This window comes from Prionailurus viverrinus, chromosome X (genome assembly GCF_022837055.1).
Source record: "Prionailurus viverrinus isolate Anna chromosome X, UM_Priviv_1.0, whole genome shotgun sequence".
Taxonomy (NCBI): Eukaryota; Metazoa; Chordata; class Mammalia; order Carnivora; family Felidae; genus Prionailurus; species Prionailurus viverrinus.
In genome coordinates this window covers 62,068,922-62,095,751 of record NC_062579.1, presented here as the reverse complement: position 1 = coordinate 62,095,751, position 26,830 = coordinate 62,068,922, and the positions used below count along the sequence as shown (strand labels likewise).

Genomic DNA, 26,830 nt, shown 5'->3' with positions numbered 1-26,830 from the left:
TCTACTTCATTTTGTCTTAAAGTGGTAGTCTGGGACTAGCATTTCAATTGGGTGATAGTGGATCAACATCTCACTTCCAGAATTCAAATGTTGAGCACAGGAAAGGTATTATTGATTCCCAGAGCTGTGGAACTTGCTTTGAAAAGGGAAAAGTATGCTTATGATATGCTAGCTAGTGCTTAAGTGGCTAAGGTCTCTGGCTTCTATCTGTCTACCTCCAGTGCAGAACATGCCATGCATGAATATAGACTGTGATCTTGGTATATTGTTTATTATAGAACAGAATTCAGTTTATGGTAGGGTCTGTCTAGGACCCCCTTCCAAGGAGGGTTTTTAAAGGACCTTGATAAAAGCTGTTCTCAAGACATAGAATAACAACAGAGAAACAAGGCTCCAGAATTCATGGTTTCTTGTGTTATAGTGTAGAAATTTCAAGAATGTGTGAGCAATTCTTACTTGTAGTCATTTCTAATTTTCTTTTAAACTCTTCAGACCTTCATTGTCGATGTGGGACTATCTAAACCCATACTAGCACAGAGATGCAGTCAGTAAGTTTTGATTCCTAAGTCTGGAATATTAGGTAAGAGCAAGCATTTTCAATGCATTTCCCAAAAGACAATAAATTAGTATATTCATTGTACAGGCTTTTAGAAAATGATTTGTTACTTCTTTAGACAGCTTATTAATAAGTTATTTATTTGTTATACTTCACTTGTGTATACAATAAAATTGTCATGTCATCCAAAATGAGGTATTTTCATTATGCCTTAGAAGAAGACTTTTAAAAGTACATTTTGTATGTGTTAAAGACTTTTATGATATATGTCATATATTTTAAAGGGAATGGTACCTTCCTAAATTTCTCTCCCCACCCCCAACATATACATGCACATACACAGATACACACACAAACCTCTTAAACTATGTTTTACTTTGCTAATATTCAGAAAATATATTTGGATGAATGAATGATAATTTTAGAGCTTCCAGTTTTTCCAGAATTAATTTATAGGTTTAATAAAATTTCAATCAGTGTCTCAATAGGAATTTTTGTTTGTTTGAAAGTGACAGAATTATTTTTACCAACTTATCTGGGAAAGTAAACAAATGGAGGAAAACTAAGGTTTTGAAAATAAGGCACACCTTTTAATTTCCCTACCTCTTGTTTAAAATTTTATAAAGATACTTCTATCAGCAAAACATCATAGTATCAACACAAGATTAGACACATACTGTATAGGCCCAAAATATTCTGGTATATATGATTTACCATATGTTACTATGATAGAAGATGGATAACAAGTTAACGGCAGAGATTGATTGATTAGCAAATAGTATATTATAAATCAGATATTTCAGAGAAAAATCATTTTAAATTTTCATCTCTATTTCATACAAATGATAAATTTTACCTAAATAGTTAAATCTGGGAAAACAATTGTTCTAAAAGAAAATGCAGTTGAATTTGTAGTTGACCATTGAATAGAGATTTCTGTAATCATTAAAATAGTGAAGGAAAATCATACATAAATGATACATAAATTTGACTACATAAAATTAAGAATTACTGAATATAAGACAACAAGCACAAAATGGTGAAAATACTTACAATATTTACAATATTACAATATTTACAAGTAATATTATGGAGAACTGACATTTTTAATATTTAAAGGGCTTATACCAACTGAAAAAACAGTAAGTAAATAATGAAAAATAGGCAAAAACATTGCTGATAATTCACTTAAAAAATAGAAAGGCCTAGAGAACATGGTAAAAAATGTTTAGCCTAGGAATCAAAATTTAAATTAAAAAAAATTGGTGACATTTTTGTGTAGCAAATTAAAAAATATTTTTTGAAGAGTAATATTCAGTGCTATGGTGTATGTAGTAAGACAAATGTTTTCATAAATTGCTGATGGGAGTATAAATTATTGTAAACTTTTTTGGAAAATAATTGTATTCTTTATATCAAAAATCTTGGACTCTTTATTTTTACCAACCCAGTACTTCCTGTCTTATTTCTTAGGAATCCTTCTTGGGTTAATAATCATAAGTGTGGAAAATACATATATACATATATACATACATATATATATATATATATATATATATATATATATATATAATAGAGTTATCTAAGATAATGAAAAACTGGAAGTAACCCAAATGAACATTTAGGTAAATTATGGTAAATTAGTTATGTTGATATTCTTCAGGCATTGAGAACCATAAAATATAATATCACCAAACTAATTTACCATAATTTACCTAAGTGTTCTGTTGGGTTATTTCCAGTTTTTAATTATCTTAATTATCTTAGGTAACTTTATAATGTGTGTGTGTGTGTGTGTGTGTGTGTATAACATTTTAAAGATATGGGATGTTGCTTATGATATGATAAGTGAGTAAAAAGGAGGACACTAAATAGTATATAGTGTGATCTTAAATATGTTAAAACACACATGCACTCATACATACACAATTTGAAGAGCAGACAACGAAAGCCTAGCAGGGTGCTAGGGTTTTAAGTGATGTTTTTTCATGGGTTCATTTGTGATAGGGTAATTAGTGAATAGGAAAGCATTAATGGTACTGAAACTAAAACAGAGTTGAAATATAGCCGGCAGAAGTGGCTTCTGGGAAAGAGGTACTTCTTAGGTAGTTCTTAGGAATAAGTATTCCTGAGTTCAAATCCTAGACCTGCTTCTTACTAGCTATGTTATTCTGGGCAAGATATTTTATCACTTTGTCTCTTTGTCTCTTTTTCCATATGTAAGGTGGTGATAATACCTACTTCATAGGGTTGTTTGAAAGAGTGTAATACCATAATGAATGCAAAGTTACTGGCATATAATTGCTACTTAGTAAGTTTCTTATTTGTGTCTCTCATGACGCTTTTAACACAGACAGTTTAATGACAAAATAATATGCTTGCCATAAAACATAGGCAAAGACTCTAATTTAGAATTTGTAAGGTATTTGTTTAAGGTTTTCTTATGTGTTAGGTTTAAACGAAAGTTTTGATTAGCCTTCTTGAGAAATAAGTAACAAACATATTTATTCTTCATAAAGTATCAAGTGACAATTATGTTCATATACTTTTACCATTATATTCAGATGAACTCTGAAATTTAGATAATGCACAACTTTGTTTTTCTATAGATCATTTTCAGAAGTAGGCAGAGTTTCAAAATTTATCTTTAACTGCTCATTCTCTGAAATTTTACTAGTAACCTGAGTCTGTATTATGTAATTCAGTGAGCATAATAATAAATGGGCAGTTCAGTTAAAAGATTTTATGATGTTTCATTCAAATTTTGAGCTTTCCTAATAATCCAAAGATTTCTTTAATGAAAATAGCTAATTTCTAGACAAGTTATTTGTTTTGCCATTCAGAAGCCTTTGATAAATCTTAAAAATTACATCTAATGTTTGAGTAGTACCCAATTTTGTGTGTAAATTTAACACTCAGGAATGAATATAGGCATAAACCTATAATAATTATGCCTCATGGTTAAATACATAGCATTCTACAATTTACAAAGTTTTTTTCCACATAAACTAATACGGTTTTTTACAAAAAAATTAATGTTTATTTTTATTTTTTTGAGAGAGACAGAGTGTGAGAGGGGGAGGCGCAGAGAGAGAGAGGGAGACACAGAATCTGAAGCAGGCTCCAGGCTCTGAGCTGTCAGCACAGAGCCCGACATGGGGCTTGAACCCACAAGCTGTGAGATCATGACCTGAGCTGAAGTCAGACGCTTAACTGAATGAGCCACACAAGCCCCCTAATATGGCTTTTATTTTTTTTTATTTTATTTTTTTTTAATGTTTTTTTTTTGTTTTGTTTTTTATTTTTTATTTTTTTTTTAATGAAATTTATTGACAAATTGGTTTCCATACAACACGCAGTGCTCATCCCAAAAGGTGCCCTCCTCAATACCCATCACCCACCCTCTCCTCCCTCCCACCCCCCATCAACCCTCAGTTTGTTCTCAGTTTTTAACAGTCTCTTATGCTTTGGCTCTCTCCCATTCTAACCTCTTTTTTTTTTTTTTCCTTCCCCTCCCCCATGGGTTCCTGTTCAGTTTCTCAGGATCCACATAAGAGTGAAACCATATGGTATCTGTCTTTCTCTGTATGGCTTATTTCACTTAGCATCACACTCTCCAGTTCCATCCACGTTGCTACAAAAGGCCATATTTCATTTTTTCTCATTGCCACGTAATATTCCATTGTGTATATAAACCACAATTTCTTTATCCATTCATCAGTTGATGGACATTTAGGCTCTTTCCATAATTTGGCTATTGTTGAGAGTGCTGCTATGAACATTGGGGTACAAGTGGCCCTATGCATCAGTGCTCCTGTATCCCTTGGATAAATTCCTAGCAGTGCTATTGCTGGGTCATAGGGTAGGTCTATTTTTAATTTTTTGAGGAACCTCCACACTGCTTTCCAGAGCGGCTGCACCAATTTGCATTCCCACCAACAGTGCAAGAGGGTTCCCGTTTCTCCACATCCTCTCCAGCATCTATAGTCTCCTGATTTGTTCATTTTGGCCACTCTGACTGGCGTGAGGTGATACCTGAGTGTGGTTTTGATTTGTATTTCCCTGATAAGGAGCGACGCTGAACATCTTTTCATGTGCCTGTTGGCCATCCGGATGTCTTCTTTAGAGAAGTGTCTATTCATGTTTTCTGCCCATTTCTTCACTGGGTTATTTGTTTTTCGGGTGTGGAGTTTGGTGAGTTCTTTATAGATTTTGGATACTAGCCCTTTGTCCGATATGTCATTTGCGAATATCTTTTCCCATTCCGTTGGTTGCCTTTTAGTTTTGTTGGTTGTTTCCTTTGCTGTGCAGAAGCTTTTTATCTTCATAAGGTCCCAGTAATTCACTTTTGCTTTTAATTCCCTTGCCTTTGGGGATGTGTCGAGTAAGAGATTGCTACGGCTGAGGTCAGAGAGGTCTTTTCCTGCTTTCTCCTCTAAGGTTTTGATGGTGTCCTGTCTCACATTTAGGTCCTTTATCCATTTTGAGTTTATTTTTGTGAATGGTGTGAGAAAGTGGTCTAGTTTCAACCTTCTGCATGTTGCTGTCCAGTTCTCCCAGCACCATTTGTTAAAGAGGCTTTTTTCCATTGGATGTTCTTTCCTGCTTTGTCAAAGATGAGTTGGCCATACGTTTGTGGGTCTAGTTCTGGGGTTTCTATTCTATTCCATTGGTCTATGTGTCTGTTTTGGTGCCAATACCATGCTGTCTTGATGATGACAGCTTTGTAGTAGAGGCTGAAGTCTGGGATTGTGATGCCTCCTGCTTTGGTCTTCTTCTTCAAAATTCCTTTGGCTATTCGGGGCCTTTTGTGGTTCCATATGAATTTTAGGATTGCTTGTTCTAGTTTCGAGAAGAATGCTGGTGCAATTTTGATTGGGATTGCATTGAATGTGTAGATAGCTTTGGGTAGTATTGACATTTTGACAATATTTATTTTTCCAATCCATGAGCAGGGAATGTCTTTCCATTTCTTTAAATCTTCTTCAATTTCCTTCAGAAGCTTTCTATAGTTTTCAGCATACAGATCCTTTACATCTTTGGTTAGATTTATTCCTAGGTATTTTATGCTTCTTGGTGCAATTGTGAATGGGATCAGTTTCTTTATTTGTCTTTCTGTTGCTTCATTGTTAGTGTATAAGAATGCAACTGATTTCTGTACATTGATTTTGTATCCTGCAACTTTGCTGAATTCCTGTATCAGTTCTAGCAGACTTTTGGTGGAGTCTATCGGATTTTCCATGTATAATATCATGTCATCTGCAAAAAGCGAAAGCTTGACTTCATCTTTGCCAATTTGGATGCCTTTGATTTCCTTTTGTTGTCTGATTGCTGATGCTAGAACTTCCAGCACTATGTTAAACAGCAGCGGTGAGAGTGGGCATCCTTGTCGTGTTCCTGATCTCAGGGAAAAAGCTCTCAGTTTTTCCCCATTGAGGATGATGTTAGCTGTGGGCTTTTCATAAATGGCTTTTATGATCTTTAAGTATGTTCCTTCTATCCCGACTTTCTCAAGGGTTTTTATTAAGAAAGGGTGCTGGATTTTGTCGAAGGCCTTTTCTGCATCGATTGACAGGATCATATGGTTCTTCTCTTTTTTTTTGTTAATGTGATGTATCACGTTGATTGATTTGTGAATGTTGAACCAGCCCTGCATCCCAGGAATGAATCCCACTTGATCATGGTGAATAATTCTTTTTATATGCTGTTGAATTCGATTTGCTAGTATCTTATTGAGAATTTTTGCATCCATATTCATCAGGGATATTGGCCTGTAGTTCTCTTTTTTTACTGGGTCTCTGTCTGGTTTAGGAATCAAAGTAATACTGGCTTCATAGAATGAGTCTGGCAGTTTTCCTTCCCTTTCTATTTCTTGGAATAGCTTGAGAAGGATAGGTATTATCTCTGCTTTAAACGTCTGGTAGAACTCCCCTGGGAAGCCATCTGGTCCTGGACTCTTATTTGTTGGGAGATTTTTGATAACCGATTCAATTTCTTCGCTGGTTATGGGTCTGTTCAAGCTTTCTATTTCCTCCTGATTGAGTTTTGGAAGAGTGTGGGTGTTCAGGAATTTGTCCATTTCTTCCAGGTTGTCCACTTTGTTGGCATATAAGTTTTCATAGTATTCCCTGATAATTGTTTGTATCTCTGAGGGATTGGTTGTAATCATTCCATTTTCATTCATGATTTTATCTATTTGGGTCATCTCCCTTTTCTTTTTGAGAAGCCTGGCTAGAGGTTTGTCAATTTTGTTTATTTTTTCAAAAAACCAACTTTTGGTTTCGTTGATCTGCTCTACAGTTTTTTTAGTTTCTATATTGTTTATTTCTGCTCTGATCTTTATTATTTCTCTTCTTCTGCTGGGCTTAGGCTGCCTTTGCTGTTCTGCTTCTAGTTCCTTTAGGTGTGCTGTTAGATTTTGTATTTGGGATTTTTCTTGTTTCTTGAGATAGGCCTGGATTGCAATGTATTTTCCTCTCAGGACTGCCTTTCCTGCGTCCCAAAGCGTTTGGATTGTTGTATTTTCATTTTCGTTTGTTTCCATATATTTTTTAATTTCTTCTCTAATTGCCTGGTTGACCCACTCATTCGTTAGTAGGGTGTTCTTTAACCTCCATGCTTTTGGAGGTTTTCCAGACTTTTTTCTGTGGTTGATTTCAAGCTTCAGAGCATTGTGGTCTGAAAGTAAGCATGGTATAATTTCAATTCTTGTAAACTTATGAAGGGCTGTTTTGTGACCCAGTATATGATCTATCTTGGAGAATGTTCCATGTGCACTCGAGAAGAAAGTATATTCTGTTGCTTTGGGATGCAGAGTTCTAAATATATCTGTCAAGTCCATCTGATCCAATGTCTCATTCAGGGCCCTTGTTTCTTTATTGACCGTGTGTCTAGTTGATCTATCCATTTCTGTAAGTGGTGTATTAAAGTCCCCTGCAATTACCACATTCTTATCAATAAGGTTGCTTGTGTTTATGAGTAATTGTTTTATATATTTGGGGGCTCCAGTATTCGGTGCATAGACATTTATAATTGTTAGCTCTTCCTGATGGATAGACCCTGTAACTATTATATAATGTCCTTCTTCATCTCTTGTTACAGCCTTTAATTTAAAGTCTAGTTTGTCTGATATAAGTATGGCTACTCCAGCTTTCTTTTGGCTTCCAGTCGCATGATAAATAGTTTTCCATCCCCTCACTCTCAATCTAAAGGTGTCCTCAGGTCTAAAATGAGTCTCTTGTAGACAGCAAATAGATGGGTCTTGTTTTTTTATCCATTCTGATACCCTATGTCTTTTGGTTGGCGCATTTAATCCATTTACATTCAGTGTTATTATAGAAAGATACGGGTTTAGAGTCATTGTGATGTCTGTATGTTTTATGCTTGTAGTGATGTCTCTGGGACTTTGTCTCACAGGGTCCCCCTTAGGATCTCTTGTAGGGCTGGTTTAGTGGTGACAAATTCCTTCAGTTTTTGTTTGTTTGGGAAGACCTTTATCTCTCCTTCTATTCTAAATGACAGACTTGCTGGATAAAGGATTCTCGGCTGCATATTTTTTCTGTCTAGCACCCTGAAAATCTCGTGCCAATTCTTTCTGGCCTGCCAAGTTTCAAAAGAGAGATCAGTCACGAGTCTTATAGGTCTCCCTTTATATGTGAGGGCACGTTTACCCCTTGCTGCTTTCAGAATTTTCTCTTTATCCTTGTATTTTGCCAGTTTCACTATGATATGTCGTGCAGAAGATCGATTCAAGTTACGTCTGAAGGGAGTTCTCTGTGCCTCTTGGATTTCAATGCCTTTTTCCTTCCCCAGTTCAGGGAAGTTCTCAGCTATTATTTCTTCAAGTACCCCTTCAGCCCCTTTCCCTCTCTCTTCCTCCTCTGGGATACCAATTATGCGTATATTATTTCTTTTTATTGTATCACTTAGTTCTCTAATTTTCCCCTCATACTCCTGGATTTTTTTATCTCTCTTTTTCTCAGCTTCCTCTTTTTCCATAACTTTATCTTCTAGTTCACCTATTCTCTCTTCTGCCTCTTCAAGCCGAGCTGTGGTGGTTTCCATTTTATTATGCATTTCGTTTAAAGCGTTTTTCAGCTCCTCATGACTGTTCCTTAGTCCCTTGATCTCTGTAGCAAGAGATTCTCTGCTGTCCTGTATACTGTTTTCAAGCCCAGCGATTAATTTTATGACTATTATTCTAAATTCACTTTCTGTTATGTTATTTAAGTCCTTTTTGATCAGCTCATTAGCTGTTGTTATTTCCTGGAGATTCTTCTGAGGGGAATTCTTCCGCTTGGTCATTTTGGATAGTCCCTGGCGTGGTGAGGACCTGCAGGGCACTTCCCCTGTGCTGTGGTGTATAACTGGAGTTGGTGGGCGGGGCCGCAATCGGACCTGATGTCTGCCCCCAGCCCACCGCTGGGGCCACAGTCAGACTGGTGTGTGCCTTCTCTTCCCCTCTCCTAGGGGTGGGATTCACTGTGGGGTGGTGTGGCTCGTCTGGGCTACTTGCACCCTGCCAGGCTTGTGATGCTGGGGATCTGGCGTATTAGCTGGGGTGGGTAGGCAAGGTGCTCGGGGGCAGGAGGGGCAGGCTTAGATCGCTTCTCCTTAGGTGATCCACTTCAGGAGGGGCCCTGTGGCAGCGGGAGGGAGTCAGATCCGCTGCCGGAGGTTTGGCTCCGCAGAAGCACAGAGTTGGGTGTTTGCGCGGAGCGAGCAAGTTCCCTGGCAGGAACCGGTTCCCTTTGGGATTTCGGCTGGAGGATGGGCGGGGGAGATGGCGCTGGCGAGCGCCTTTGTTCCCCACCAAACTGAGCTCTGTTGTCAGGGGGCTCAGCAGCTCTCCCTCTGGTTGTCCTCCAGCCTTCCCGCTTTCCGAGCAGAGCTGTTAACTTATGACCTCCCAGACGCTAAGTCGCGCTTGTTGTGGGAACACAGTCCGTCAGGCCCCTCCGCTTTTGCAAGCCAGACTCGGGGTCTCTGCTTGGCCGGTGAGCCGCCCCTCCGCCCCGGCTCCCTCCCGCCAGTCCGTGGAGCGCACACCGCCTCGCCGCCCTTCCTACCCTCTTCCGTGGGCCTCTCGTCTGCGCTTGGCTCCGGCGACTCCGTTCTGCTAATCCTCTGGCGGTTTTCTGGGTTTTTTAGGCAGGTGTAGATGGAATCTAAGTGATCAGTAGGACGTGCGGTGAGCCCAGCGTCCTCCTAAGCCGCCATCTTGCCGCAACCCTAATATGGCTTTTAAAATAACCTTGTTAGGTAGATATAGCAAGTGTTATTATCCTTATTTTACAGCTTTAGAAACTAAAGCCTAGAGGGCTAAGTAACATGTCAAACATTACACTGCTAATCTGATTCTAATTCCAGTGCTCTTTTCACTTTACCATAGCAGCTTTATTCCCAGGCACAAAATGAGGAATAAAATGTCATTAAACCCAAGTACTTTACTAGCAGAATGGGCCTAGATCTACTCTTTAGGTTAGACACTGGGTTTAGAACTGTGTTTAATGTAAGAGTTACTCATTTAACATCTTGTGTTGGTATACTAGAAACTTTGGGTTAGTTAGAGCTGTTAATAGTGAAATTCCTGAGAAGTGATAGTAGACAGTGAAAGAGAAAATGTAGAAATAGTGGAATTACCAATGTACACCAAAATATCCTATAAACTTCAAAAATCCTGAGAATATGACTACATTGTAGCAGAGTACTAAAATTAATATTTGCATTATGACACTAAAGTGTTACAAAAAGGTAAATCCTGCAGAGTACATTCAATGTAGAAGATATATAAACTCCATTATATGTTTTAGGAAGATTTGCATTAAAACATTATTAAAGAGAGGATTCTTAAAGAGTTAATTTCATCTAACTACTTCTCTTATTTTTTTTTAATTAACCTAGATTTGTCTGTTTATTCATTTTTAAAGAAGTAAATTTTTAAAATTCAATATTGAAGAAAGGACCAAATGGTAAATTATTGCATTCTAGGTTCTGTTTACAGAGGAAGATGTGAAATTCTACCTTGCAGAACTGGCACTTGCTTTGGATCATCTGCACCAATTAGGAATTGTATATAGAGACCTGAAACCAGAAAAGTAAGGCTATATTCTCCTTATGAATCCCTGTCACCAGTATTTCTATAATTACAGTTTTCTCCACTAAGTGTTTTGTTTTAAAAATTATGTGAAAATATACATGAATTATGCAATTATATGAAACTTATTTATAACAAGTAATCTTTATGAGGTACCCATTGATTTTAAAATTTTTTTTAATTTTTATTTATTTTTGAGAGAGTGAGAGGAGAAAGAGAGAGAGAGTGAGCGTGGGGACGGGAAAGATAGAAGGAGACACAAAATCCCAAGCAGGCTCCAGGCTCTGAGCTGTCAGCACAGAGCATGATGCAGGACTCGAACTCATGAGCCTTGAGATCATGACCTGAGACGAAGCCAGATGCTTTAACTGACTGAATCATCCAGGCGCACCGAGATACTCATTGATTTTAAGTTAATCATTTAAATATTTTCCAGTAAATCAAATAGATACCATTTTTAAGTTTATGATGATTTTTATGTAAATGAAAATATAAAAATATTTGATTCCATCTTGTTGAATGTGAATTTTGATTTACAGCATTTTGCTTGATGAAATAGGACATATCAAGTTAACAGGTATGCAGATTTTCTTATTTTACTCTATTTTATAATTTTATTTAATATATATCTGACTAAGCCTGTTTTCTTTTTTCTTTTACTTAATTTGTATTTTATTCATCTCTTTAGTGAACTAAAATTCATTTAAAAAGTAGATAAGGTAGCTCTCAATATGTTCTAATTGTAATACCAAAAATTTATACAATAGAGTCACTATCCTAATTTTCAAATGACATTTGGCATGCTAGGTAAAAACATTATTTTAGCTAATCTCGACTATAAGATTTATCATAAGTAGTTATCACGTTTGAAGTGTAGTGGATTATAAACTTTTAAACCAAGTATTTCAGAATCGGAAGTTCCTTTTTTTCTTTATTTGTGAAAACATGTTTTATTTTTCCTTATTTTGAATATTGAGGGTTTACTATAAGACAAGGTGCTAAATCCTTACAGGATTATTAGGCATAAATTATATCTATTATACCATTTTAAAAAAACTTTTATTTTCAAATAATTGTAGACTCTTAGTAAGTTGCAAAAATAGTACTGAGAGGACCTGTGTACCCGTCACTCAGCTTTCCCCAATGGTGACATCTTATGAAACTGCAGTGCTTTATTAAACCCTGGAAATTAATTGATATAGTACAACTCACTGGACCATATACTTTACTTGGATTTCACTAGTTTTTGCATGCATATATTTTTTTGTTTGTGTATAATTCTATGACATTTTTATCACATATATATTTTATTACCACCACTATAATGAATATGCAAAATTGTTCTACAATTGCAAAAGAACTCTCTTGTGCTTCCTATTTACAGTTATCTCTTCCCTCCTCCTACTCTCACTTCTGGTATCACTTATTTATTCTACAACTCTAGTTTTGTTATGTTGAGAATATGATATAAATACAACCACACAGTACCCATTCTGGACATTTATCCTAGAGAAATAAAAACTTATGTGCACATAAAAACCTATACACGAATTTTCATAGCAGCTCTATTTGTAATAGCCCCAGACTGGAAATGTCCCAAATGTCCTTCAGAGAATGAATGGATAAACAAACTGATACATCCATACAATGGAGTACTACCCATCAGTAAAAAGGAAAGAACTCTTGATATATGCAACAACTTGGATGGACTCAAGGGTATTATGCTGAGTGAGTCAATCTCGAAAGGCTAATTGTTATAAATAGATAGTAAAATCTTTATTTAATTATCAGAATATTAAAACAGAAATAAAATGAAGATGTGGTCTTTACAGAGAATTTTGGACCAGTACACTTTAAAGGTAAGTTGCTTTAAATTCCTAAGTATACTGCTTCAATGTAAAAATAAAGTATAAAGCTGTTAACTTGAAAGCTCAGGAAAATGTGACCAGGCTCAAATAAAGTTTAGTAAATCTTTTTAATTCATAGCCTGATTCTCTTTTTCATATTTAGAAGATACAAAGTAGATTTAAAGGGATTGAAAGAGGAAAAGGAAAAAAAATAGGAAGACAGAATAATAGAGTTTTGAGATTTTATGTATTATATAATTTTTTATAGCATTCAAGTTTTTGTTGCAAATTTGGTTAGAATTTAATTATTTTCATTTAAAAACTACAGTATAATTGTTTTGTAAGGAATGAAGAAAGGAGGTGGGAAAAAATTAGAATAAACCCTACCTATATTCTCCAGTAAGAGAATAATGATGTCAAATTGTTTTATATTTATATTTTATATTTAGTCTTGTAATGTGAATTTTTCTTTTATAGATTTTGGACTTAAACTGGCTGAGGAGGAATGAATAGTTAGAATAAATGTTAACTTATAAACAAGGGACAGAAGGCTTGTAACAGGAAGAAAACGTTATATATATATATATATATATATATATATATATATATGCACATATATATGCATTCATTATTGTATATGTCTTCAAAGAAGTCTTTATGACATCTTAAGGAAAATAGATTCAATTGTTAAAAATATATATATATGCACATATTAGATTTAATTGTTAAAATATATATATATGCACAATTCAATCTATTTTCCTCAAGGTGCCATAAAAATTTCTTTGAAGAAATATACAATAATGAATATTAGGTAATTGACACTATTTTATAATTATAGCCTAATTCAGAGTTTTTAAATGAGTAATAAATTTATGAATTTAACCTCAGAACATCCCAATCAGGTTGGTTAAAGTGTGACCATTCATAGTAAATATTCTAATAATGTTTTTTCATTATTTCCTTTAATTTATTTTCTTTTTTATTATTTCCTTCTCTTTTTCTTCCTTTCTTTTTTAATTTTTGTGTGTCTTTCTTCCGTCTTCCTCTCCTTTTCCTCTTACTTTTCCTATCTTCTTCCTCCCATTTTGAATACTACAGTCAAAAGTACCAGAGACAGGCAATATCTTTCTTTTGACCTGTCTACTTTAAAAATCCTCTAGATGTAAAGAATACACTTAATGTTTAACAGGTTAGCTGGAATGGCAGTGGACTATAGAGAGGTTCATTGGTATGACTATGCTTTGAGCCTAATTGACTTCATACCAAGATTATGATTGTATAAAATAAGATTGGTAGAATGAGAATAAGTACCCTGAAAATATCTGCATACATGTCAATATATTATTTATATTGTTTTTATGTCTTACTTTTTTGGAACACCCCACCTTATAGTCTATATAAAATTAACCATGTAATATGAGTTGCCTGGTTTAGAAAATAATATTTACTCATAATATCCCACTAAAAACCATAAATTGAACACACAATTGATTTGAACTCTCTGTAGTTGCTATAATGTGTTTTCTGAGGGACATAATGTAGGGTAATTTATATAAAGAGAATGGAGAAAAAATACACAGTGTCAGAAATTTATATCACACAGTACTTGAACTAGATATTTAAGAGAAAATGTATACACTAAAATAGTTTTAATAATTTTTATGGTTATCTGCAAATTAGTCACTGAGATTACTTTTACTCGTAGTAAATACTTATTATTGTTTTCTAGGCAGGCTTTTAAATTTTAAAATCATAGAATCATTTAAGGTTACAAAGATATACCGCCCTCCCTCCCCAAAAGGAGCCTTTTTGTAGCTGAACTCTGCATTTTGTTTTTAAAATAGTGGGTTGGAGAAATCACTAATTAACATATGTTTTATTGAATCTTGTAGCTAAGTCTTATTATCATAGAAGTTTTTTTTTTTGTCAATTGATTGCTGAGCAAATTCTAGTGTTAAATGTCAGTTTTGTCAGAAAAAAAAAAAAAAACAGCAGAGGACCTCTATGGAGTGGTATAAATCTCTGAAAGGTAATGGAGGATAAGAAAATTCTCTTCCCTTTCTCCTCCTCTGTGGAATGGCCAAAGAAACCAGTGTTCTTCTCTGCAAGGTATGTTGTTATATTCAGCTGAACTGACCTTGAAGATTAGCTTTTATTATATTTCATCTTTGAAATGGAATGTGCAAGAGTTTAAAAGTCTCAAAATGTAGAGAAAGAAACTAATAATAGTACATTGAAAAAATTTATTATGTTAAAAATCATAATTCATTCAAGTTATTATACAAGGATAAATGAATTTTAAATGAAAATATTAAACATGGTTAGAAAATTAGTTTTGAGGGATGATAAAATTATTAATGTTGGTATTTTATTTTAAGAGCAATGTAGGGCTACAACTTTTTTTTTTATCACTTATAGAATTCAGATATAATTTACATACAGTAAAACTCATTCTTCAGATCCTTGTGGTGATGGAACTATTCTGTATCATGGCAACATCCTTGTCAGTATTGTGGCTGTGATATTTTAATATAAGTTTTGTAAGATGTTACCATGGGGGGGGGAAACTGGGTAAAAGGTAAATAGGATCTCTTGTAGTATTTCACATAACTGCATGTGAGTTTGTAATTGTCTCAACATATAAAGTTTAATTAAAAAAAATCACTTTCTCATCTATAGTTCTGCAAACTTTGACAAATACATTTAGTTGTATTCCCACCACCAACATCAAAATTATGTAAGTGAGGAATCACTAAATTCTACATCGAAAACCAGTTTTACCATATATATTGACTAACTAGAATTTATATAAAAACTTGAAATAAAAAAGAGGTATAATACAATTCTACCACTCTCCACAATTTCTGCATAAGTCCTTTTTACCTTCCTTTTTACCCTATCTAAACATCCATCTGCTTTCTGTCCCTACAGTTTCACCTTTTCCACAATGTAATGTACACAGAGGCATATAGTAAATAGCCTTTTGAGTCTGACTTCATTTACTTAATAAAGTGCATTTGAGATTAATCTATATTTTGTGTGTATCAGTTTATTTTTTATTGCTGAATAGTGTTCCATTTTATGATGATACCATGGTTTGCTTGTCTAATCCCCAATTAAGGGGTATTTGGGTTTTTTCCAGTTTGAAAGTGATAAATAAAGCCACTGTAAATATTCATGTGCAGGTTTTATATGAATATAAATTTTTATTTCACTTGAGTAAATACCAAAGGAGTGGGATTGCTTGGTTATACGGTAAGTGTATTGTTAACTTAGTGAGAAACCTCCAAACTGTTTTCCAAGTGGTTGTACCATTTTGTATACCCATCAGCAACATAGGAGAGCTCTACTTGCTCTATCTACATCCTTGCCATTACTTGGTATTGTCAGTAGTTTTATTTTAGCTCTACTAATAGGCATGTAGTAGTATCTCATTGGGGTTTTAATTTGAATGTCCCTGATAACTAACAACAGTGAGCATCTTTTTATGCATTTATTTTTCTGGAGAAATGTCTGTTCAGATATTTTTCCCATTTAAAAAATGTGTATTATTTTCTTATTATTGAATTTTGAGTTTTTAAATATACTCTGAATACAAGAGCTATATCAGGTATGTAGTTTGCAAATATTTTCTCCAGTCTGTAGCTTCTTTTTTCTTCTCTGAACAGTATTTTTTGAAGAGCAGCTTTGATTCTGATAAAGTCCATTTATCAACGTTTTTCTTTCATGAATTATATTTTGATGTTGTATCTTAGAAATCATTGCCTAACAAAACATCACAAAGATTTTCTTTTTATTCTTTTGAAAATTTTAGTTTTATGTTTTACATTTAGTTCTGTGGTTCATGTTTAGTTAATTTTTTATGGTATGAGGATGTTTTTTTGTATATTAATCCTATTGTTCTGTCACCATTTGTTGTTAAGAACTTTCTTCATGGAATTGCTTTTACACCTTTATCAGGAATCAATTGACAATATATAGCAAGTTCTAATACAGCACATGTGCACATGTGATCTTTTAAAAAATCACTTCACTGTGAATAATTACATATAATAAAAAGCACAGGACTTATGGGAGAAATGAGGTTAGGGATTTAACACTCAAATATATAACCAGTGTACACTAAAGAAAAGAAGTTGATAAAAATGACAACATTGTTTTACATATTCTAAATGTTTAAGAATATGTAAATACTACAATAAAAAGGTACCTTACCTTGAAAAAATCCTGATATTTGCCTGTAGAATTGTTGTCAGAAAGGTTGCAGTATGTTGGTTATTGTGAAGTGATAGAAGATAGATTATGTGGAATTGGGAGGAAGATTGTAACACTACAGGTGGGCAGGAGTAGCTCATAATATACATAATGAGCTGAAATCTGGCAGATGTTTGGGTATGTGCATGTATCTATCATTACTTGGCTTGGTTCAACTAGGTGAATTTTTTTAAGTATTTATTTTTGAGATGGGGTGAGGGGTAGAGCGAGGGCTACAGAGGATCTAAAGCAGGCTCTGTGCTGACAGCAGAGAGCCCTATGTAGGTCTCTAACTCATCAACTGAGATCACAAACTGAACCAAAGTCAGACACTTAACTGACTGAGCCACCCAGGCACCCCCAGCTAGGTTCAGTTTTATAGTGTCTCACCTAGTGTTTCTTATAGACAAAATTGCATATAAACCACACATTAAGTCAAACCCATTTGAAATTTGTGTTATGCTTAAATTGTTTTCTAATATATCAATCACGGAATAAATTTGCATTTTCAAAACAAGCATTATAGCAGAACTGTATGTGTTAGTCTATTCTTGGGCACTGTCCTTTTGCATTGATATATACACATGTAGCCTTTCTCCAATACCATGCTTTCTTGATTACTGTAGCTTTATCATAAGTTTTGAAGTGAGGTTGTGTAAGTCCTTCATTGGTTTTCTTCATCAAAATTATTTTGGCTATTCTATTTTCTTGAGTCTTTTTTATAAATTTTAAGTTTAGTTTTCTTTTGTTTTTACAAAATAAATCTTACTGGGACTTTTATTAAAGTTTCATTGACACTGTAGATCAGTTTTTTGGGACTTGATATCTTTAACAACATTGAATCTTCCAAACCATGCATACAATATGTCTCTCCACTTATTTAGATCTACTTTGATTTCTTTCATAGGTGTTTCTAGTTTTTAGCATGCAGGTCTTACATCTACTTTGTATATTTATGCCTGTGGATTTCATGCAGGGTTTTTTTTGGTGGTATTATAAATGGTACTTTTTACATTTCAACTTCCAATTTTCACTGCTAGCACATAGGAATGATTGGTTTTTATATATTGGTACCTTTAGCTCTTTGAAAGCCTTAAACAAAAATGGAAGCTCAAAAGCATAATTTGCTTTTTTAGTGTTTTAAAAAGTGTCTCTTGTGTCTTAGTTTATTTTAAAACTTAGAACACTATGACAGCTTTGATGATTTAATTGTTGACCTCTCAAAATTGCTGAATGATATACTAATATAAATATTAAAACATGTATTTTGAGGATGGAATTTAACTGAGCAATCTCTAAATGCTCTTAAAACGGTATCATGAAATACAGGCCGTTTTCCATTATTTATCTAACCGGAGCTTTCTTAAGAGTAATTATAGCCCATCCATGAATCGTTTTAAGTTCTAACACATAGTTTTGTTTCCTTTGGTAGTTTCTATTTTCTGAGTATCTTCAGATATATTTTTCTGTCACATTGTTATCATAGATTTTGGACTCAGCAAGGAATCTGTAGATCAAGAAAAGAAGGCTTACTCATTTTGTGGTACAGTGGAGTACATGGCTCCTGAAGTAGTAAATAGGAGAGGCCACTCCCAAAGTGCTGATTGGTGGTCATATGGTGTACTTATGGTAAGTAGTGTTATTTTTAAATTGTGCCAATATAAAATTAATATTATTTAGAATTTTGTTTTAAATTTTGGAATGTGTCAGGTGAGAATAGAGTTTTGATAATTCATGATTATTTAAAAAAAAACCTTCTGATTGGCTAGCTGTTATAAAGGAAGAATTACGATTTTGGTATTCTGATTTGTTTTAAAGTTTCTAGATGAAAAGGTAAATGGTAGTATTCTTTTATAAGCTATTCAAATTTGAAACTTAGAAAAAGGCTTACCAGATTTTAGACTTCAGAATACTGTGTTTAATTTTTTTAACGTGTATTTATTTCAGAAAGAGAGAGAGAGAGAGAGAGAGAGAGAGAGAGAGAGAGAGAGCATGAGCAGGGGAGGGGCAGAGAGAGAGAGACCCAGAATCTGAAGCAGGTTCCAGGCTCTGAGCTGTCAGCACAGAACCCGATGCAGGGCTCAAACTCACGAACTGTGAGATCATGACCTGAGCCAAAGTCGGATGCTTAACTGACTGAGCCACCCAGGCACCCCCAGGTTACTTTGTTTAAATGTCACATGGGGGGGTTGCCTGGGTGGCTCAGTCAGTTGAGTGCTCGACACTTGATTTCAGCTCAAGTCATGATATCGCAGTTCATGGGTTTGAACCCCACATCAGGCTCCACACTGATGGTGCAGAGCCTGCCTGGAATTCTCTCTCCCTCTCTCTCTTTGCCCTTTTCCAGCTATTTCTCAAAAATAATAAACTTAAAAAAATACCATATACTATTTTAGTTGGGTATCACAGAATTTAGCACCTTACCATAAACTTATTGTCAAATTGTTTCATGCATGTCCCTAGAAAGACTAAACTTTTTGTGGAGAGCAGTCATGTCTCATGCTACTTATCATCTGTCATGGTACCTAGCATAGCAGGCATACAAACTGACTAATTTGGTATAAATTAAGAGTATATTTTCAGTATCAAGTAGGGCACTAAGTGAATAGCTATTGAATCAATTTGTTTGTATAATCCATCTTGCTGATAATCCATTTTGCCTATTTATTACTTTATAACATACTATATGACACTTCAATATATTAGGGCCTATTATAAACCTGACATTTGTGTAGGATAGTGGGGTAGCAACAAACTGAAGATATAATTTTGACATTTTCTGTGACCAAAGAATGCATACAATCTGTTTAGGGAAACAGTTGAAATAGCTAAATGAACCATCCAAAAATATACCTTAGGAATTCAGGCAAGAAATCATATAAGTTGATGTAGGAAAAGTGGAGGAGGTGGAGCTTAGATTAATCCCGGAAGGGTAGAAAAATTTAAATAGCTGCAAATCAAGAAGGATCGTATTAGTAGCAAAGACCTAGAGAACTAGTTTGAGTAGAATAGTAGTAGAGAATGAGGGTGACGGTGGAGGAAATGAGACTATATGCCAATAAGCATTTGCATGCAGTACTTTGAGTAGTAGGAAACTTTTGTAGATTCTTTTTTTAATGTTTATTAATTTTTCATCTTTATTAATTTTGAGAGGGCGGGGACAGAGAGAGAGAGAGAGAAAGAGAGAGAATGAATCCCAAGCAAGGATCTCATGAACTGTGAGATCATGACCTGAGCCAATATCAATAGTCAGATGCTTAACTGACACGAGCCACCCAGACACCCCAGATTTTGTAGTTCTTTAACAAGATAGTAATTAGAGAAAAGTGTATTTAAAGAAGATTAGCCTTGACAGCATTGTATAAATGGATTGTAAATAGAGGAAACTGGAAGTAGGGAGACCAACAAGGTCTCCTTACAAGACAGTTGTAACATTATAGAATATAAAAGATGAAATCTTAAATATATGTCAAAGGAAGAAGTGTCTGATCTTAATAGCTGATTTAATGTCACAGATGGAGAGGGTTAAGGTCAAAGATAAAAACACCTCTAAAATTTATGAACTTTAGGGAGTTTGAAAAGAATGATAGTTCAGCAGAAAAGACATACCTGGAAAGGGCAGCTGGTTTTTGGAAGTGGAGAAATAGTTTATTTATAACATGTTGCATAGGTTATTACAGGTTTGTGGTTAAACACTTGGTGGTAATAAATTAGGAGGGAACAGTGGAGACAGGATCAGAATCATCTGGAGACCTTTAAAAATACTACTCAGTCAGCCAACATGCAATTTAATTTAGGGGGGAGGTGGATTCCAGTATAATATGCTCCCTCTTTTTGTCCTTGCCATTACCACCTCTGCTACTCTGGTCACCAATAGAGAACAATAACTTTAAATTTGGAAGCAGAGGACTGGAGCTTGAGAGAGACGATCCCCATATACCATACTTTCTTTGTCTTCTTTCTCTTTCTGTGGCCCCTGCCCCTACTTCTTCAACATCCAGTTAAGAAACATTACTGTAGATTTGGGAGGGAGAACTAGGACTTGAGAGAGATTGAGGCTGGAACAGATTTGAAAGTCATCAATATATAGGAAAGGGTTGAATTAATAATTTAACTAAGGTTATGAATTCAGATAAATGAGCAGAGGACTGAAGCCAACGTCATTACTGAATCTAAGTTCACTATTTAAATATTAGAGATATGAAAACTTTTCTTTTTATCGAAGTATAATGATCTTCATTTTCAAAACTAGTTTTTTACACCATTATTTAATGTTCTAGTAATATACATAGCAATTAAATATCTTAGGGAAAATGTTTATTTTTATGCCATGTACAGCTTTCTTATTTTTTTAAGATACTGGTGTACATGTGTAGCTTTCTTGTTCTTTTTTTATTGCTTTTTGGAGTGAGGAGAATGAGAATGGTTACATCTTTCTTTCTTTTTTTTAATTTCCCTAATGACCAATGATGTTAAGCATCTTTTCATGTGCTTATTGGCCTTTTGTGTATCTTCTTTTTTAAGGTTTTATTTAAATTCCAGGGGTACCTGGCTGGCTCAGTAGGTTGAGCATTCAACTTCAGCTCAGGTCACGACCTCACAGTTCATGAGTTCGAGCCCCGCGACAGGCTCTGTGCTGACATCTCAGAGCCTGGAGCCTGCTTCGGATTCTGTGTCTCCCTCTCTCTCTGCACCCCCCCCCTCCCCACTCATGCTCTCTCTCTCTCTCTCTCTCTCTCTCTCTCTCTCAAAAATAAATAAACATTAAATTCCAGTTAGTTAATATAGAGTGTAATATTAGTTTCAGGTGTACAAAGCACTTATGAATTTGAAATGGTTCCCTGCTTAGTTTTACTTTCCATTCTTTGTTAAATGTTTGCTTTAAGAGCATATCTTTGGTTTAAAAGAAAATGCTGTCTATCTATTTTCAAATTGCTTTGGTTTGGGAACCCAGCCAGATTAGATAGGACTGAAACAAACAAACAAAAAAAAACTGGTTGGTTTCATTTGCTACAGGTCACCTATCAGTTGGGCTATATATAGTGAGGTACCAGCAGTGCATTTCCTTAATTGACTTACTTTTCTGTTCCTATTTTGACCTATCGTATAGATCCTTAATCATTTGATGATCATGTATTACAAGTCTCAGTTGTTTTCCTAAAAAATTTTATCATATATTCTAAGCTCTGGCAAATTATGTGTTACTTTTTGTTTGTTTTAGTTTGAAATGCTTACTGGTACTCTGCCATTTCAAGGTAAAGACAGAAATGAGACCATGAATATGATATTAAAGTAAGTGTAAACAGTTATTTTTTTTTCTTTCGGGAAAAATTCCTTGTTTTCAGTTTCTTGAAACTTGTTTTCAATTGACACAAAAGAACACTTTTTCACACTGTCTTATTTTCTTCTCCTACTATATAAGGGACATTATTTTTCATTGTTAAAACATTCTTTTAAGTTCTTTTTGAGATTTGTCAATTTAAAGTATGTCTAGATTTAAATGAAATTTTCTAAAACTCTTTTTCAGAGCAAAACTCGGAATGCCTCAGTTTCTTAGTGCTGAAGCACAAAGTCTACTAAGGATGTTATTCAAAAGAAATCCAGCAAATAGATTGGGTATTGTTTATTGCCTTAACTTTTACAATAATACACTGCCTGTTTTGGGAGGATCATTGTACCTTTATGTTTTCTGGCCTAGTTCATTTACTGCTGCTATATATTTATACCTAGGAGTTTGCATTTTGTAAGCACATAGATCCAGTAAACTCTGTTTTGTCCATGATTTAACAATAGTCTAGCTATTCAGAACTTCCATTTAGGGGGCGCCTGGGTGGCACAGTCGTTTAAGCGTCCGACTTCAGCCGGGTCACGATCTCTTGGTCCGTGAGTTCGAGCCCCGCATCAGGCTCTGGGCTGATGGCTCGGAGCCTGGAGCCTGTTTCCGATTCTGTGTCTCCCTCTCTTTCTGCCCCTCCCCCGTTCATGCTCTGTCTCTCTCTGTCCCAAAAATAAATAAAAAACGTTGAAAAAAAATTTTTAAAAAGAACTTCCGTTTAATATATGTCATTATGTATATCATATGGATTACTTCTTTTGAAATAATTCACAGAATTCTCCCTTATATAGGTAATCTTTTTAGATATTTGAAGGTAATTATTTTGTCCCTTCAAGTATTCTTTGAGATAAATATGTTTCCATAGCCACTCATTATTTGCCCACTTTCTGATAGCCTTTCCCTGGATCCAAATGTGATTATATTATTTAATTTTTGTGTTAAAATTTTAATATCACTTTATTATATTGCACTTTGTAATTTGTCTTTGAGATACTAAGCCATAAGTTTAATTGTGATATATATATATATATATATATATATACACACACACATATATATATACACATATATATTTTTTAGTGATATGTTAAACATTATTTTTATTTGATTTAGAAGGAATTTCATTATTTCATCATACTTTATATGCTTCAGTGTGAGCATCAGTTATGTTTTATTATATTAAATTGAAAAAAACCCCAAAATATCAAATAAGAAATAATAAACCTTTCACTGCAAGGAGTATATGAAAGGTGTATTCGTTTGTACAGATAACAGCAGAGAAGCCAGGTAGAAAGATTAAAAATAATTATACCAGTAAAAAATTATTTCCTTTTTTATAGGTTCAGAAGGAGTTGAGGAAATCAAAAGACATCTTTTTTTTGCAAATGTTGACTGGAATGTAAGTTCAGTTGTAACTTCAGTAGAAACTTTGTCACTGAGTGACTTAATATGAATTAACACTGAAGAATAAAATGCTCATATTTGGGCTTTGCTGATAAACTTAATCCTTTTTTTTTTTTTTGATATGAGGTTTTTACTTAGAGGTGTAGATGTCATGGCAATTACCTTGAACCAGTAGGTGTGTGGATGATATTTACTAAATTTTTGTCTCTCATATGTTTTACCTGTTAAGTGTGGTTACTATTTTCCCCTGTTCTAGGTTGGGGAATGTGAAGGAGGAAGAGAAAGAGGTGAGGAGGTGAATGATACGGCAAATTCTTAAAGAAAATGAATTCTAATTCATTTCTCTTCCTCCTTCATACTCCTCAATCTAAATGTGGTAGACAACCACACTTAACAGGTAAAAAGTCTCTGCACAGTGAAGGAAACAATCAACAAAACTAAAAGGCAATCAACAGAATTGTGGAAGATATTTGTAAATGACATATCTGATAAAGGGCTAATATCCAAAGTCTATAAAGAACTTATAAAACTCAACACCCAAAAAATGAATAATCCAAATAAAAGTGTGCAGAAGACATGAATAGACATTTTTTCAAAGACATCCAGATGGCCAACAGACACATAAAAAGATAATCAACTTCACTCATCATCAGGGAAATACAAATCAAAACTACAGTGAGATTTCACCTCATGCAAGTCAGAATGGCTAAAATTAACAACCCAGGAAACAACAGATTTGGAGAAAGGGGAACCTTCTTATATTGTTGGTGGGAATGCAAATTGGTGCAGCCACTCTGGGAAAACAGTATGGAGGTTCCTCACATAAAGGTGCAACTACCCTATCATCCAGAAATTCTACTACTAGGAATTTGCCCAAAGGATAAAAAAAGAAGGGATAAATGCACCCCAATGTTTACAACAGTATTATTAGCAATAGCCAAAGTATGGAAGGAACACAAATGTTCATACTGACGAATATAAAAAGAAGTAGTATATATATAGAATAGAATATTACTCAGCCATTAAAAACTAATGAAATCTTGCCATTTGCAATGACATGGATGTAGCTAGAGTGTACTATGCTAAGCAAAATAAGTCAGAGGAAGATCCCATATGATATCACTCATATGTGGAATTTAAGAAACAAAACAGATGAACATACGGGGAAGAAAAGGCAAACCAAGAAAGAGACTCTTAACTCTAGAGAACAAAATGATAGTGGATGGGGGAATGGGTTAAACAGGTGATGGGCATTAAGGAGGGCACCTGTTATGATGAGCACGGGGGGTGGTATGTAAGTGATGAATCACTAAATTATATACCTGAAATTAATATTGCACTGTATGTTAACTAGCTGGAATTTAAACAAAAACTTGGAAAAAGTGACTTATTTTTTATAATTGTAAAACTGCATAACAGAAGCCGTTAGTATTAATACCCTAAAAGACCACTCAATGGGCACGCTACATGGGAGTCTGCCCTGTTATATGTATGTGCTTCTTTCCCTGGTGTCCTTTTATCCCCGTGTCACTTTGTTTTCCTTTTTTCTTTTAAACATAATTTATTGTCAGATTGTTTTCCATAAAACACCCAGTGATCATCCCAGCAGGTGCCCTGCTCAATGCCCATCACCCACTTTCCCCTCTCCCCCACCCCCCCATCAACCCTCAGCTTGTTCTCAGTATTTAAGTCTTTTATGGTTTGCCTCCCTCCCTCTCTGTAACTTCCCCTCCTTCCCCCTCCCCCATGGTTCTCTGTTAAGTTTCTCAGGATCCACATATGAGTGAAAACATATGGTAACTGTATTTCTTTGCCTGACTTATTTCACTTAGCATAATACTCTCCAGTTCCATCCACATTGCTACAAAAGGCCATATTTCATTCTTTCTCATTGCCAAGTAGTATTCCATTGTATATATAAACCACAACTTCTTTATCCATTCATCCGTTGATGGACATTTAGGCTCTTTCCATAATTTGGCTATTGTTGAAAGTGCCGCTTTAAACATTGGGGTACAAGTGCCCCTATGCATCAGCACTCCTCTATCCCTTGGGTAAATTCCTAGCAGTGCTATTGCTGGGTCATAGGGTAGATCTATTTTTAATTTTTTGAGGAACTTCCACACTGTTTTCCAGAGTGGCTGCACCAGTTTGCATTCCCACCAGCAATGCAAGAGGATTCCCGTTTCTCCACATCCTCTCCAACATCTATAGTCTCCTGATTTGTTCATTTTAGCCACCCTGACTGGCATGATGTGGTATCTCAGTGTGGTTTTGATTTGTATTTCCCTGATGAGGAGTGACGTTGAACATCTTTTCATGTGTCTTTTGGCCATCTGGGTGTCTTCTTTAGAAAAGTGTCTATTCATGTCTTCTGCCCATTTCTTCACTGGTTTATTATTTTTTTTCTAATGCATATCTACTCTTCCTTTCTTCTTAAGTATACAAACTGCAAATTCCTTTTTTTTTCATCATTCTCATATCTAAACATTTTATGTCATTGTGTTTAATTTAAATAACAAAAGAATATAATGTTTATTTATTTAAATAAATTAAAATCAAAGTAATTTTCTATTAATATTCCCCCACTGTGGGTCTATAACCTTTTAAAAAAGTTGCTTTCAAAAAAATGGGAGTAGATTGTATACATTTTAAGATGTTTTAAATGTGTTTCAAAAACAAATTTTAGGAATTTAAATTTTGGACAAGATTACATTTTTGAATTATATAAGAAGAGTCATAAACAGTGTATTTAATGCATTTTTAATGTAAAAACAAAATATTTTAGGTGAAATATATACTTCTTGAAGATAGTCTACTAATTTTGAAATTCTTGAATGTTGCTAGGTGTTTCTGCATGGTCACATTGTGGTATACTAATGAAAATTCAAGTCAGTTTTTGATATCAAAATTGCATATCATTCCTTGTGAATACAACCTTTGGCATCAGTGCTGTGTTTCCTGGTCTTGTTTCATTGTGTATATTATCTCTCAAATTTTGACAATTTGGTTAATGGGTATCTGAAGCCTGTTAAAATTTTATTTATTAAATTGTGAGCTTCTGTTAAAGACTGTGAATGTTATGTTCTGCTTTCCCTTACAAAATATAATTTTAGAGTGTTAATATGATTTTGCACTACCCTGTTGTTTCTTCTAGAAATTATATAGAAGAGAAGTTCAACCTCCTTTCAAACCGGCTTCTGGAAAACCAGATGATACTTTTTGTTTTGATCCTGAGTTTACTGCAAAAACACCTAAAGGTAATGCATATTTGTTTATGTAACATCGGGGCTTTCATTCAATTAGATGGTTAAAAAATAAACTAGCTTCTTAGG

The 26,830-nt window shown here is 34.6% G+C and overlaps 1 protein-coding gene across 1 annotated transcript in view; it reads left to right on the top strand.

The window, feature by feature from the left end:
- Positions 1–26,830, top strand: part of RPS6KA6 (ribosomal protein S6 kinase A6) — a 181,125-nt gene that overhangs the window by 97,826 nt on the left and 56,469 nt on the right. The window contains exons 7-13 of the mRNA XM_047843898.1: positions 10,547–10,653; positions 11,192–11,229; positions 18,243–18,385; positions 21,978–22,048; positions 22,284–22,372; positions 23,432–23,490; positions 26,653–26,755. Of these exons, the coding sequence (XP_047699854.1) occupies positions 10,547–10,653; positions 11,192–11,229; positions 18,243–18,385; positions 21,978–22,048; positions 22,284–22,372; positions 23,432–23,490; positions 26,653–26,755 (610 nt within the window). The remainder of the gene's footprint in view (positions 1–10,546; positions 10,654–11,191; positions 11,230–18,242; positions 18,386–21,977; positions 22,049–22,283; positions 22,373–23,431; positions 23,491–26,652; positions 26,756–26,830) is intronic.